Genomic DNA, 16,205 nt, shown 5'->3' with positions numbered 1-16,205 from the left:
AGGTGAAATCCACAGAGGCTGCTCAGGATGCAAGAGTGCCAGTGCTCTTTCAGTGAGGGGACGACTAACAGTCACAGGTGCTGCATGTGCAGGTGTCTAATGGTAACCCCCACAGCCTGGCAGACGAAGAAGACAAGGGTTGGAAGAGTTCTGAAACCTGTCCAAGATGCTAAAGTAGTGGGGCTGGGTTCAAGTGTAGGTTGGCTGGACTCCAGGGACCACACAAGGGACTCCTGTCACAGGCTTCTGATCCCATGAGACCAACACCAGTAAGAAGAGCCGCAAAAGGGAGTAGGGAAGGAAGAAGAACATCATTGCCCTGTGTAGGCGTGCCTGTGGGTTATCTCGTAGAGTTTCCTTACCCTCAATCCCTAGGGGGCTGGCACTGTTACCCCTTCTTTTCACAGCAGAAGCAGCAATTTCAGCTCACAGAAGGGAAGGCATCTGCCTGAGGCCTGAATCCACACCCAGGCAGGGGGAGCCCTGCTTTCCCCTGCTCCCTTCCTGACTTCCCACACCAGGCTCTGCCTCCTTACTCTGCTGAGAGCTGACAGTGCAGGGGCTAGGTGAATTGCCCCAGGCCATCCTCTCGGTCTCCTGGTGAGCCCTGATGCTGCGGATGGCCCACTCCTTCAATTCATTCTCCAATCTGCTTCACCACTCTTCTTTTCTGGTGCTTGTCCTATATTTCTCATCTTGCTGCAGCTTCCTTTTGGCTCCTCTCATTTCTAAGAGTAATGATCTCAAAAAATCCTTTTAGTCCTTTGCCATGTCCGTCCCATACCCAGAAAGGCAGTGGTCACTTCTGCTCACCCAGCACCATCTCTGCTCCAGCCGGTGTGGAGTCCTCCACACTCTTGAGCATCCAGAAGACCCCGTCTCAATGTCTTTTGTTCATGTACACCCACTCAGAATCTCTCAGATCCCCTCTTACAGAAACTAGCCCATCTGTTACTCAAAGCAGGAGAGTATTCATTCAGAGCATAGGCTCTGAGTCAGGCTGCCTGGTTGGAATCCTGACTCTGATGTCTAGCAGCTATGAAACTCTAGTAGCAGGTTCTGTGCCTCAGTATCCTCATCTGTAAAATGGGGAGACCAGCAGCACTTACCTTGAGGGATTGCTGTGAGGATTAATCAAATTAATGTCTGGAAAGCATTTATTTATTTATTTATTTATTTTTTGAGACAGAGTCTCGCTCTGTTGCCCAGGCTGGAGTGCAATGGCACAATCCTGGCTCACTGCAACCTTCGCCTCCTGGGTTCAAGCAATTCTCCTGCCTGAGCCTCCTGAGTAGCTGGGACTACAGGGATGCGCCACCACGCCTGGCTAATTTTTATATTTTTAGCAGAGATGGGGTTTCACCATATTGGACAGGCTGGTCTCGAACTCCTGACCTCAGGTGATCTGCCCACCTCGGCCTCCCAAAGTGCTGGGATTACAGGTGTGAGCCACCATGCCTGGCCTGGAAAGCATTTAGATCACTGTTCGGTGTTTAGCAAGAACTAGGAAAGGGTGTAACGTTACTCTCAATCTAAGAGAGTATGTAAGCCAGCCCTTCCTAACTGGGGAGCCTTGGGTAGATTGCGTCCATTTAACTTCCTGAAGTTACGTGTAAAATCTTGAGAATAATACAGATTTCCACGGACAGAGAGTGCACAGTTTTCAAAAAGGTTCTCTGTGACCTAAAACATGTTAATCCACACACACCTGGTTTTGCAGGCACTGAGAAAATAAGTAACCCTTCCAAGGCCACAAAAATGACCAGTGACACAAGTAAACTTGCTCTCAGCGAAATACATGAATGTTTTTCCAGAAGGAGGTGCATCTTATTAAATCACTATTATATGACTGTGGAACAACTAGGTCTCTAAGCATTAGATACCATTCAAAACGTTTAACAAGCTAAATAACAACTGAAGTAATTTAATCAATGACATCTCTGAAGAAATATTATTCACAAAGTTGCAATACAAAGATCACCAAACCTAGCCAGGAAGGTGCCTCAGAGATTGTACAACACAGCTTCCAAGCAACTCCCTCAAAGTCACTGAGAACAGCTGCATTAGGGCCAAAACCCAGGCTTCCTGCCCCAAATCCACTGGTACTTCCATTCAACAGAGTAATTTGAGACACTGTGCCATCAAAGGTCCAAAATAGAGTATATCTTTCTTTTAAAAAGTAAAATAAGTAGGCCAGGCATGGTGGCTCACATCTGTAATCCCAGCACTTTGGGAGGCTGAGGCGGGTAGATCACTGGAAACCAGGAGTTTGAGACCAGCCTGGTGAACACAGCAAAAAACCGATTTCTACTAAAAATACAAAAACTAGCCGTGCATGGTGGTGCACACCTGTAATTCCAGCTGCTTGGAAGGCTGAGGCAGGATAATCGCTTGAACTCAGGAGATGGAGACTGCAGTGAGCCAAGATCGCGCCACTGCACTCCAGCCTGGGTGACAGAGTGAGACACTGCCTCACAAAACACAAACAAACAAAAAACAAAAACACACAAACAACAACAACAACAAACCACCTCCGGAAATTAGTTTATTCCAGAAGGTTCAAGGGGTAACCATAAAGTAAATGCAAGAACCCATGATCTCTGTGCTCTTTGTTGAGCAATAAAATCAAATATTTGTTTCCTCCTCCATAATATAACCATTAACTTTCACTAAAAATACACTTATTCTACTCATGTAAAAGGTCACATCAGGGGAGTATTTAAGTGAGCATGTGCTAAGCTACCACAGGTAACAGTTCTGCCTGTACCACCCACCCCAGCAGCCTGGAGAGGCACAGGCTTACACACAGTCTCACATGCAGGACTAAGAGTCCAACTTGGAACCCTGTGACCCTCAAATTTGTGTAATTTCAACCAACCTCACTACTCACTACTTCCCTAAAGTGCAAAGTGCCTGACAGATTTCCACTATGCATATATTAAGCTCTAAATGACAACTGCTCAACATATTTGAAAGCTCACAAGAATACAGGTCATCAAACTCTGAAGGTCAAAGATCCTGGAACTCAATGATTTTAGTGCTGCCCCAAGCATCCTCCCAGTCTGCCTAAAACTTGCTCTCCTGCAGAGCCTGCTGCCAAAGAGTGCCTTGGGCTTCATGCCCCTTACTTTTCCTTCCAGGTCAGACAAAAGGCCCACATACAACAGCACTTCAAACACACAAGCATACACTAGTCAACATTAACTATACAGTGGGAAAATTTCTGTTTTGAAAAATCAACCAATGGGGCCAGGCATGGTGGTTCACACCTGTAATCCCAGCACTATGGGAGACTGAAGTGGGCAGATCATTTGAGCTCAGAAGTTGGAGACCAGCCTGGGTGACATGGAAAACCCCATCTCTACAAAAAAATAGAAAAAGTAGCTGAGAATGGTGATGTGCACCCGTAGTCCCAGCTACTTGGAAGGCTGAGGTGGGAAGATTGCTTGAGCTGCAGAGGTCCAGGCTGCAGTGAGCTGATATTGTACCACTGCACTCCGATCTAGATGCCAGAGTGAGACCCTGTCTCAAAAAAAAAAAAAAAAAATCAACCAATGGGGGCGTCCACGAAAAATACCATGGCAGGCTGGGCGCGGCAGCTCACACCTGTAATCCCAGTACTTTGGGAGGCCAAGGTGGGTGGATCACTTGAGGCCAGGAGTTCAAGACCAGCCTGGCCAACACGGTGAAACCCCGTCTCTACTAAAAATACAAAAATTAGCCATGTGTGGTGGGGCGTGCCTGTAGTCCCAGCTACTTGGGAGACTAAGGCATGACAATTGCTTGAACCCGGGAGGTGGAGATTGCAGTTAGCCGTGGTCGCACCACTGCATTCCAGCCTGGGTGACAGAGTGAGAATCTGTCTCAAAAATAAAAAATAAAATACAATATAATAAAAAATAAAAACAAATAAATAGCATGCGACATGTAACATTTTACTACTAAAGATAAATAATGGCAGACCAGTCAGTTACTATTTTTCATCTACCTCGGCCAGCCAAAACTGGACACCTAGAAGTCCCCAGGCTGGGAATAATGATGAACACTCAGATGGTGTGAGCAGAACCACTTCACTGAGACCAGGAGAAGTGCCTCTCTGTGCCTGCAATGCCACCTGTCTGCCTGACCTCCACGTCCCTAGGCTGCCCTAGCAGTTCTGCCACTAGGCCCAACCCTCTGGTGTACAAGTTGAAGGGGACACATGTAAGTGCTCAAGACTTGAACTACTAGGGGGTGAGGAGGGGGGAAGGCACTGTAAGGCAGACACAAGGGATGTCCTAGAAGGTTGATCAAATGGAAGGGAGAGAATATGGAATGAAAATAAATACTAGAACATAGGTGTTGGGCTTAGGACTTGCAGCTAGGAATGACGAAGAAAGGGAAAAACAACTTCTACAAGTCATCTGGGAAGAAGCAGACCCAGGCTGGGACAGGACAGGATGGAAACAGGCTCTCCAACATGATGGTGCCACACAGGAGGCAGGGACTGTGCCCGCCATGCCAACAACGTCCCTTGAAGGAGACTGGGGCCATAGCTCCGAGGCCTGAGCACCAACAAGAGGCTTCCAGGCCTGCACTTGCAGGAAGGATCTAAGGAAGGGATGGAAGCAGGGAGCTGGCCCACCATCAGTCACGAGGGCATGAGACACAGGATGAAAGTGGAGTCAGATTTAGGACCTAGGAGCCACACAGCAGGGAACCAAAGCAAGTGCCCTTGTCAATTGGTTGAGGGGGTTCGGGCAGGGCATGGAGAAAGGGAGTGAAGAGTGTGTCACGGTGGACACACCTACAGGGCTGTCATGGAAGAGCTGGTGATGGCTGAAGCAGTCACATCTAGAGGCACAGGGGCCTCAACACTGCACCTTTCTAAGGAATTTATTGTGTGTCACCAGGCAAGATTCAAAGCATGAACACAGTATCTGCAGTTTCATCATTCAATTAATGAATACTCACCACAGCTATCACAGGAATGAGTACTCCCAAGTTCCCTGCGCTGCTAGAAGCCTAGAAAAGAACAGAATTTTTGTCATTAAAGAGTATGTGTTTCTTTTATTTAAAAAAAAACACACACACACACAAGATACAACATAGTGTTATGTAAACCTGGAATGTCTTAATCTAAGAGAAATGATGAGAGGTATGCAGAGAGAGGCATAGAGATGCTCATCCAGCATAATTTTAACAGCAAAAAATGAAAACAAACGTGAAAAATAAACCATGGTTACATAAATGATTACATAAATCATGGCATTTCTGTATAATTAGATATGACACAGCTATTTAAAATACAACTTTCTGAAAAGCATTTAGTCACCATGGAAAGAGCCCATAGCACATGCCAAATGAAAAAAAAATCAAGATTTAAAACTATGCTATGATTCAATCCCAATTATGTAATAAATACATACGCATAAAAAAGCTAGGAAGAAATCTGTCAAAGTGTTAGTAATGATTATGGCATCTGAGTCAAGGAATAAGTGCTTTTTACTTTACTATTTATAGTCTTCTGTATCTTTTCTAAAATAAACATACATTCTTTCCAAGTTAGGGAAATTTGGGGGGTTACTTAATAAAAGATAAGACTCCCTGGCTAGACACACAAATGTAGCTAATCTTCAGTATACAGTGATTAGTAAAAATTCTATAAGCACTGGCCTAAGCCGACTTGATTTATGCTCTTAATCTATAATCACGACAGCAGCTGAAGACCCTGAGCATCCACCGCAGCCAGGCACGTGCTGAGTGCTTCACATGCACTAACTTTTGGGGAGATTCATGGGAGGTCTCAGTAGCTTGCCAAGGCCACACAGCACTTCAGTGGTGGGGACAGAATGCCAAGCTGTAAATATACACACCTACTATGTACCCACAAAAATTTTTTTGAAAATTTACAAAGAATGCCAAGCTGGTTTCCCTGGGCTGGGGGCCACAAGGGTGGCCTTGCCTGGTCCCCTCTGGGAAACTGATAGCCTAAGGGCTGCATGATGATGGAGAACAACCCACAGATCTTAGTTTAATTTATAATTACAGCTCTTTGTCCTCCACAAGGTGAGGCACTGAGGTCCAATTTCCAGGGGAGAGCAGGCTCCTAAAACACCCCTCAGACAGGTTACAGCCTCTGCTTTCTCAGGTGCGCAGCACCACCTTGTATCATCAGCACCCTCCTCTTATCCTGATGCCTAAGGTCCCGCTAGACATGCAGGACACGCTTCTCTCCTGTGCACTGAGGTGGTCCGAGCTGTGTACCCTGCTGGGAGACTTGGGAAGTTATTCAGCCACATCACTGTCGGAGGGCCCGGCATAGCAAGGCCGAATTAGGGACAAGAGTCTTAGGATCTCTGCTTGCACCAGCCACTCCCTCTTGGCTGAGACTTTCACAGGGGGACTCCTCCATGCAACTGTCATCTCAGATGTCACTCTTCAGAGAGGCCTTCTCAACCAGCCCAATCTAAAGTGCCCCTCACTACACTGCCCTGTTTCACTCTCCCACTAAGCCCCACAGGCAGAGAGGACCCTGTTTGTCTCGTTCACTTCTGTAACACCCTCATCTAAAGCAAGGGTTGGTAAACTATGGCTCATGGACCAAATCCAACCCAACGCCTGTTCCTGCAAATACAATTTTATAGGAGCACAGTCACACCTGTTCATTCACAAACAGGTGACTATAGAATAGTTGAGTTGAGCAATTACAGAAGAGGCTGTATGGCCTGCAAAGTGTAAAATATTTATACTCTGGCCCTTTATAGAAAAAGTGGGCTGACCCCTGACCTAGGACAATAGCTGGCACAGAGTAGGTAAACAATAGCTGTCTGGGGGAAGGGGAGGGAAGGGAGAGGAAATGACAAAACAGGGTGGAAGCAGAGATACGGTTGTGGGATATAATAGGGTTTTTCTTTAAATAATCTGATCAATCTTTTATTTTTTAATTTATAGTACCCCACACTTTTTCTTCTTTTTCTTTTTGCCTTTATTAAATGCCTAAACACGCCTCAGTACCAAGCGTTATCAATACCAACTCACATTCCTTTCCTTATAAAAAAAAAAAAAACGCTTTCTAGCTCATTACAAACACCCTCTTCCCTTTTCTCTCCACTTTCTTTTACATACCCACCCTATTTAAGAAAACCAAATGTTTAGCCAACCAAAATTAGTTTAAACTATACGACCCAACCCCAGCCAATAAAAAAATAAAAAAACAAAACTTGCGTCAAAAATAAAAATTCTCATGTTCTTTATTCAAATATACTCTCCTAACAACTAGCCAAAAAGACACCCTCTACACAAAAATAACACTGCTTTACTAAACATCTTTTGTTCAAATATTCAATTTCCTCAACATTTTAAGCATTATTCCTAATGCCCATGTGACATGCTACTGGGGAGTTATGGAAGAAGAGGCCTCACCTGCCTCGGCCCCACCATAAATGTATTTGGGCATTCAAGACAGGACATTTGTTTGTCTCAGTGGACCTGTCTTCCTTGGATGGCCTGAGATTAGGTGAACTCTGGCCCTTCTCATGTTGCCGCTGTGTTCTGATGATGGGCCCTTAAAGTCTTCCTAGGCCCAGCTACCACCCCGGGCTTCATGAAGAAGGCAAGGAGAGAGAGAGGGGCCCATGGGGAGCTGAGGCTAGACTGTTGTCATGTCACCACCCCGGGATGGGGAAGGCAGCTACCATGAGCTGGATACAACTCAGTGAGAAAGCTGCCCTCTCCCTGATCCCTGCCAGCATCCTTGAGAAAGAACCCCACCCCTTCTTACTTGCATTCTACCAGGCACATTTAAATCACTCAACAAAGAAAGTGCCATATTCCAACCAAGATGGTGCCTGGAGACTAAGCCTTGGCTAGCAGGGATGGGACACTGATGGGGAAGGCACAGCCATCCTCCTTCCTACCTTCAGGGCAGGGCCCTTCTCGCTTGCCCTCTCGCTGGCTCGCTTCCCTTCTAGCCCCAGCTGCACAAACAACTCCAGCAGGTTCATAAGCAGCTCATCCACCAGGTGCTCATCTTGGATGTTGGCCGCGATGTTGGCCAGGGCATTAATCACTGCCAGGGAGCAATGCCTGAAGAAGGAGTAAAATAACAGCCACTGTCAGGCCCTCAACCATCCCCAAGGGACGGCACTGCAGGGGTGAGGTGAGCTGAGCGGGCCAGACCCAGCCTGCCTTACCACACTCCTCCCAGTGTCTGTAAACCAAAGGAATCTCAAGTGGAGAAGAACACGTCATCTTTGTGAAAAACAGACCATAAAAGAAACTCAACTGCTGCAGAAATGACTGTAACCCTTTCTCCTGAGATGTAGTAAGGACCTCCAGGAGACTAAGTTCCAGGCATCTGCAACATTGGGGACCTGTGAGGGTCTCAGGACACTTCCCTCAGGGCTGAAAACGAAAGGGTCCATGCCCAGGCATTCCAGGTTGGATCCTGCTTTCCCCCTACAAATCACCAAGACCCTTAATGCATCATTTACCACCCACAGAACTTTCACTTCATGACCAGCTTCTCCCTAACGCTGCCTCCACCTTGGAGCTATGTCAGCATTTTTTCACATCGAATGCTCAGGAAGTGTTCCAGGGTCCTGCCTCAGGATCCTGGCTGGCCCCATGTAAACGCTGGATGTGAAGCTGACATTGCCCCTTTGGCCAAAAACCTGAACCATCGAAGCCAACCAGGCTTCTGTGGCCCTGGAGACTGCCAGACTGTCATGTCCAAGCGTCACGACCCTGGGTAAGTCTCTTAAGTCTTTGAGCCTCAATTTCTTCCTAAGTAAAACAAGGATAATAATTCCTCTTCGTAGGATCATGGGAAGAGTGAAACACCATGTGAAGCACTGAGCATGTCGTCTGCCCCACTAAGAAATCCCAGAGCAACAGCAGCCACAGCAAAAGGCACTATAGTTAGGTAATACCTGGTAGGTCAAGGGCAAACAAAGGGCAGTAAATGCTTCTGCTGGTGAGGAAGAGGACAAATCATTTTTGGTGGCAATATGAGAAAAGGCTTTATGGAAGGAGAGGCAAGCCAAGCCAGAACTGAAGAAATGGAAAGATGAAGACTGGCAGGTGCTACTGACTCACGGTAAGGCGTGGCAGAACACCTAGGAAGCGTGGGAGCAAAGGCAACTGGGGAGGCAGCTGGGGAGGCCCCTGGAGAAAGGGCCCAGCAGTCACACAGGCACAAGGAAGCAACGTGTTAGCCTGAGTGCAGGTTCCACGGCAGAGAATGGGACAGAGGAAGAAGGAAAGGAGAGCCTGACCCCGTCCCCAATCCAGTCTTCAGGCTGTTCTAGCAGCCTGGGCTCATGACGGTGGCAGTAAGAAGGCAATGAAGTAGTATCGATGTGAGAGACAGCTCTATTGATTGAGAACTTTAATGTATGCAGTCTCATTCCCAACTGCAGGCAGGTTCTCATTTGGCAGATGAGGAAACTGAGGCACAGAGAGGTTCAGCATTTTCTGAAGTCATGTAGCCACATGGCATGGCTCCACAGCTGCACTCCCACCCATTAAACTGACGTGGAGAGAACCTCAGAGGAAGGCCTGGACTTCACAGTCAGAAGGGAGGAGCCTGGAGGTCAAGAAAAATAATGCCTGCAAAAGGGCTCTCTTCTTCCCTCCCCAGCATCCTGTCCTCATCTGACTTCACCTCTCCCCTTCTCTCTCTTCCAAACATGGATGAACATGTCCCTGTCCTTAAGGCATTCCTAGAGGAAGGTAAGGAATAGCCAAGAAGCATCTCTCAGTCTGTCAGGGAAAACTGATCAGACTTTATACAAGTATCAAATGTTCAAAGACATTTAACACTTACTTCCTTGGACCCAAAATCTTACTTCTCTGAATCTAACCCACAGAAAGCATCAAAGATGCTCAGAGATATGTAGCTGTTAGGCTGTCAATGCTGCATTTATTAGTGGGAAAACTGGAAGACAACCTAACATCCAAACTAGAGACTGGCTGGTTACATTTCGGTTCTGCTACAGGATGGGACGCTCCGCAACCTCTAAAGGCAACCTGTGCAGGATCATTCATGGTGTGGCTGATGTGCTGCCCCATAAAAAAGCAGGTTAGCTGCATGTGCAGCATGGGCCCGATCAGGAGAGGCAGGAGCTGAGATCTCGTGCACTGAGATGCTCGATGGTCACCTCTGCGGGGGGGCACATTGGGTTTTCATTTCCCCCCTTATGTGTGCATTGATCTGTAGCATATAGTGTTCTTGTAAGAAGAGTTTATTTAAGAGACAAATTCACAAACCTCACATTTTCAAAGTTAAATACTGTCATGATAAAAAAGTGACAATGAAGTCCAGTTACCTGTAGCCGTGGTCCTTGTAATCTTTGGTGGCTGAGTATACAACGGAGCTGGCCTTCACACTGATCTGCTGGAAGAGGTTCCACACTTCCTGATAGATGTATTGCTGGGAGAGAGCGAGGGGCACTGTCACCATGCAGGATGCCCTCATGAGGCCCCTCCTGTCATCACCCAGAGAGAAAGCTCTGGAATCATGGGGCACAACAGCCCAAAGATCATCCATTTCTAAAGCTTTAATCAAACCTCAAATTAAAAGCTAAAAGGAACTTGGCTTAGATTCAAATATTCTGTTATAATACACTGACAAGAAATTAAACCTCTTTTTCCATAGCACTCATGGCACTTTACACTATTCTTACTACTCAGTGTTAAAACAGTTGTCAGCATTTAGCTCATCTGCAAGGTATATTTAATCTGTATTTGTACATCCCTTACAGTCAAGAGTTCAATGTAGCTTGTAATGTAACAGGGTTAGTGGTGTCCCGACTCTGGCCTCCCTTACATTTCCGGTGATAACCAGGCAGCCCAGCTGGTCAATAATCAGCACATCAAGAGGGGAGGGTGGTTGGCAGAATTTCTGCTGCAGGATCTGCAGAATGGGCTCCATGACCTTCGGGGTGTCCCTCAAGGCCACTGCGATGTGTCCCAGGGCTCGGATTGTGTGGTCGGGAATCAAGTGAGCGTCCCTACAGAAGGAAGAAGAAGCGCCCTAGCAACAGTCCTCCAGCATGCAGTAGTGAAACAGTACCCAGAGACTACGATCTAGACCTTAATTTCCTAACAATCTTGATGAAGTGTTCATCTGAAACTGACAGTCCAGGATTTTAACCACCAGCAGAAAGGCAAGCCCCAGGTACTAGGCTGGATGACCAAGATCTTTCTCGACTTCCACACAGCGGTCCAGGAAGTACGTTCCAAGGTGGACTTCACCTTAAATCTTGTGACAACCCTGATGCGTGCCTATGCTCTGAGGCAAGGAGATAAGGACAGACGCATCCATACGCACAATGCCAGGTGCCCCACACAAGCCTGCTGAGAACAATGGGTTGTCTCTGAGAGACAGGAATGGGGGCGTACTTGTCGCTCTCCTGAGAGATGTAGAGCCGGTTGGACAGGCTGGCCAAGAATGCCTCCACGATCACTGGGTCCACCGTCAATCCAGCCTTCAGGCACCTGAGCAGCAAGAAAACTCATGTGGCATTGAGGCATCAAAACAAGATAGGTTTTTTGTTTTTTAATTTTTCCTTTCTTAGGCCTACAAAGTTTAAAGAACTGCTCAAATTTTCTTCCCCCAAAATTGGAGGTCATAACACAGAATGAATTCAAAGAATTACTCCAGATTTTGCCCACTTGATAAATATCTCAGTCAGAAACAATAATTTCATTATTTTGCCCAGAACAGTTTCCTTTGGAACATCATGCTCACCCTAATTCCAATTTCAATCCCCTGTACTGTTCCTTAAGGTCACAGAGACTGATTGAAAAGACAAATGGGGCCGGGCGCGGTGGCTCAAGCCTGTAATCCCAGCACTTTGGGAGGCCGAGACGGGCGGATCATGAGGTCAGGAGATCGAGACCATCCTGGCTAATACGGTGAAACCCCGTCTCTACTAAAAAATACAAAAAACTAGCCGGGCGACGAGGCGGGCACCTGTAGTCCCAGCTACTCGGGAGGCTGAGACAGGAGAATGGCGTGAACCCGGGAGGCGGAGCTTGCAGTGAGCTGAGAGCCGGCCACAGCACTCCAGCCTGGGCAGCAGAGCAAGACTCCGTCTCAAAAAAAAAAAAAAAAAAAAAAAAAAAAAAAAAAAAAAAAAAAAAAGAAAAGAAAAGACAAATGGTCCCAAGATAGCAGAGGAAACATCACAATTATATACTAAGGTTTTCATGGTAAGGAGAAACATTTATGTTATAGGGAAAAGGGGAAAAATTTAAAGCCCCTAAAAATATAAAATCTTGTAAGATGTACTAGCTCTCCACATCTGTTTGGCTCCTGGGCCAGAGTTTAGAGAACAGTTTGAGTCTGACAGACAAGCTGCCATCCTGATTTAGCTTCAATGGCAAGGAACCAGAATCCAGGCAAAGAGGCATTTGCATGGAATCAGACTGTATTTGGCTCCCAAGTTGGAAGAAAAAGAGTCCACAATGCAGGAGTCTGGGCAGCAAGGGGTACCTGATCATATTTAAAAACCTCACATTTATATTAAATATTCCACAGAAAACAAGGTAAAGAAAATATGATGATACGTTACTCTGGATGGTGAGCTAATGGGTAATCCTTGTCTTTTTACTTTTCTATACATTACAATTTTTCTCTAGTAAGAATTTCTTAGCCAAGTGCGGTGGCTCATGCCTGTAATCTCAGCACTTTGGGAGGCAGAGGCGGGCAGATCACGAGGTCAAGAGATTGAGACCATCCTGGCTAACATGGTGAAACCCCATCTCTACAAAAAACACACACACACACAAAAATACAAAAAAAATTAGCCAGGCGTGCTGGCGGGCACCTGTAGTCCCAGCTACTCAGGAGGCTAAGGCAAGAGAATGGCATGAACCCGGGAGGTGGAGCTTGCAGTGAGTCGAGACCAGGTCACTGCACTCCAGCCTGGGTGACAAAGTAAGACTCCGTTTTTTTTGTTTGTTTGTTTGTTTGTTTTTTTTTTTTTTTTTTTTTTAAGGAAGAATTTCTTATTACATTTTTTGAGACAGAGTTTCACTCTTGCTGCCCAGGCTGGAGTGCAGTGGCATGATTTCAGCTCACCTCTGCCTCCCGGGTTCAAGTGATTGTCCTGCCTCAGCCTCCCAAGCAGCTGGAATCACAGGCATGCACCACCATGTCCGGCTAATTTTTTGTATTTTTAGTAGAGACGGGGTTTCACCATATTGGCCAGGCTGGTCTTGAACTCCTGACCTCATGATCCACCTGCCTCGGCCTCCCAAGTAGCTGGGATTACAGGTGTGAGCCATTGCGCCAGGCCTCTTATTATGTTTATGATCAGGAAAAGAAAAGAAGTAAAATATGAAACAATTCCTCTTTACAGATCAAGTGTAGACTTAAAATAATTAGAAACAAGCTTTAAAAAAGTATAAATGCAGCCAAGTGTGGTGGCTTATGCCTGTAATCCCTGCACTTTGGGAGGTTGAGGCAGGCGGATCACGAGGTCACGAGTTCGAGACCAGTCTAGCCAACATAGTTAAATCCTGTCTCTACTAAAAATACAAAAAATTAGCCAGGCATGGTGGTGTGCACCTGTAATCCCAGCTACTTGGGAGGCTGAGGCAGGAGAATTGCTGCAGCAGAGACTGCAGTGAGCTGAGATCACGCCACTGCATTCCCACCCCAGGGAACGGTGCGAGACTCTGTATCAAAAAAAAAAAAAAAAAAGTAAAAATGGTCTGGGTGCGGTGGCTCACACCTGTAATCCCAGCACTTTGGGAGACCAAGGCAGGTGGATTACCTGAGGTCAGGAGTTCGAGACCAGCCTGGCCAACATGGTGAAATCCCATCTCTACTAAAAATACAAAAATTAGCTGTGCGTGGTGGTGGATGCCTGTAATTCCAGCTACTCAGGGGAGGCTGAGACAGGAAAATCGCTTGAACCAAGGAGGCAGAGGTAGCAGTGAGCCGAGATTGTGCCACTGCATTCTAATCTGGGCAACAGGGAGAGACTCAATCTCAAAAAAAAAAAGTATAAATGTCTCTTATTTTGTAATAACCCGCTGTCTGGAGCACTGCTGTCTACTCGCCACTTGCCCGGCTTCCCACCTGCAGATGTTGTCAATAGCGATGTCTCGGAGCTGCTCGTACATGGAGGGCTGGCTCTTCCTACCCGATATGACGTTCAGGGTTGACTCGGAATGTTCATTGGTCACACTGATTTTTATATCATTGCCAGCAACTGAAAGTAAAAAATTCAAATATATAGCTGGTTAAGCCTATCATTTACCAGCACCTTCTTTGTAATTCAAAAACCAAGATGATATGCTGATTTATAAAAGCAAAATGATCACTCTAAAAACATCTGACCCAAATATTTCAGAAACAGAAGAGTCTAAGACCAACAGGAAATAGTATGTTTAAATCAAAAGGAAGAATACTCAGGTTACAAAGTGATAAATATAGAAAACCAGCAATTTCTCAATAAACTGTTCAAAAGTACTGATGACCAACCACCAAAGGCACCCCTGAGGGCAAGCGAGGCATGGCCCAGGGCTTAGAGTTATCTCACTAACGTGGACAAAGCCTGGAAGGGTCGGGGACGCTTGGGAGAGCAGGGACCTTAGAGCCTGAGAGAACCTTCCCCACTATGAGGTCCAGGAAAGTCTTGTTTTTTGTTTGTTTGTTTTTGAGATAGGGTCTTGCTCTGTCACCCAGGCTGGAGTGCAGCGGCGCTATCACAGCTCACTGCATCCTCAACCTCCTGAGCTCAAGGCATCCTACAGCTTCAGCCTCCCGAGTAGCTAGGACTACAGATGAGCACCATCATGCCTGGTTAAATCTTTAAACTGCTCTGAGTTTAAGTCTTCATCTGAAGGGAAAGATAAAAACAGCTGAGACAGGAGAATTGCTGAGGCAGAGGCTGCAGTGAGCTGAGATCGCACCATTGCATTCCCACCCCAGGCAACAGTGCAAGACTCTGTTAAAAAAAAAGAAAAAATGTATACACAGTCTGGGTGCAGTGGCTCACGCCTGTAATCCCAGCACTTTGGGAGGCTGAGGCAGGTGGATCACAAGGTTAGGAGATTGAGACCATCCTGGCTAACATGGTGAAACCCAGTCTCTACTAAAAATACACAAAAAATTAGCTGGGCGTGGTGGCAGGCGCCTGTAGTCCCAGCTACTTGGGAGGCTGAGGCAGAAGAATGGCGTGAACCTGGGAGGCAGAGCTTGCAGTGAGCCAAGATCGCGCCACTGCACTCCAGCCTGGGCGACTGAGCAAGATTCTGTCTCAGAAAAAAAAAAAACAAAAAAAACCGGCCACTTTCATGAGACTGTGGGTAACAGGGTGATACTACATCAGAGCCACTAGCACACAGTAGGTGTTTAATTAATTAATATTAATTATTGTTTCATCATACGTGGAAACATCATAATCCATTCTTGCACGGGTAGCAGGGACTGGGCCCCTGGCCACGTGTTTGGGGCACACAGGATTTGCATTTCAGACTTCCACAGTGAGAGATGTCGAAAAGAAAACAGGACTTGAAGGGGCTTTTGGTGGTAACGTGAATACAGGATGAGAGAAGACCAGGGAGGAAAGGCCTGGAGCTTCGATGGGACGCAGAGGGAAAGACAGAAGGAAAGGTGTGGCGAAGGAATGTGTCCAGGTACAGTCATGAAACCTGTGTGGGGCTCACACAGCCCCTTTCTCAGGGCCTGAAGGGCACACGGTCTGTTATTACCTGTGTGGTACTGACTGTGGTACTTGTAGAGCTTCACCAGAACTGGAGACGGGATGACCAGGAAGTCTCGCAAGGACGGTGTCACAGAGTGTACCACCACCGGGAACCTCTCACACAGGCGGCCCAAACCCTGCAACACACCATCAACCTGTCACATGTCCTCTGGTGTGGGACCATCTGAGTAGGCCCTGAGCAGGGAGATGCTCAACCCTTCAGTACCCAAGTTTGACCCAAAACTTCCAAGGTCAGAGCTCCCACAGGCCACCTGCCCAGGACATAAAAAGACAGGGAAGGGATGGTGCTGGTTCTCCTCCACCTATAGGGGACACCAACTACTGTTTTTTTGTTTTGATTTTGAGACGGGGTCTTGCTCTGTCACCTAGGCTGGAGTGCAGTGGCACGATCACAGCTCATTGCAGCTTTGACTTACTGAGCTTAAGCAATGCTCCCACCTCAGCCTCCTGAGTAGTTGGGACTGTAGGCACACACCATCA

At 46.8% G+C, this 16,205-nt stretch overlaps 1 protein-coding gene across 7 annotated transcripts in view; it reads right to left on the bottom strand.

Annotated features, from left to right (window-relative positions):
• The window catches only part of PI4KA (phosphatidylinositol 4-kinase alpha), a 148,658-nt gene that overhangs the window by 82,617 nt on the left and 49,836 nt on the right, over positions 1-16,205 (bottom strand). For all 7 annotated transcript variants that reach the window (XR_004052828.1, XR_004052830.1, XR_004052829.1 and 4 more), the window contains 7 exons: positions 15,712-15,841; positions 14,075-14,207; positions 11,386-11,481; positions 10,811-10,994; positions 10,311-10,414; positions 7,899-8,067; positions 4,954-5,004 (listed from right to left, as the gene is read on the bottom strand). Coding sequence is in view for 2 of the 7 variants with exons in the window: in XM_010381790.2 (XP_010380092.2) it covers positions 4,954-5,004; positions 7,899-8,067; positions 10,311-10,414; positions 10,811-10,994; positions 11,386-11,481; positions 14,075-14,207; positions 15,712-15,841 (867 nt within the window). In the remaining 5 variants the exon portion in view is untranslated. The remainder of the gene's footprint in view (positions 1-4,953; positions 5,005-7,898; positions 8,068-10,310; positions 10,415-10,810; positions 10,995-11,385; positions 11,482-14,074; positions 14,208-15,711; positions 15,842-16,205) is intronic.

The sequence above is a fragment of the Rhinopithecus roxellana genome, chromosome 13, assembly GCF_007565055.1.
Source record: "Rhinopithecus roxellana isolate Shanxi Qingling chromosome 13, ASM756505v1, whole genome shotgun sequence".
NCBI lineage: Eukaryota > Metazoa > Chordata > Mammalia > Primates > Cercopithecidae > Rhinopithecus > Rhinopithecus roxellana.
This window is presented reverse-complemented; position numbering and strand designations above follow the sequence as displayed.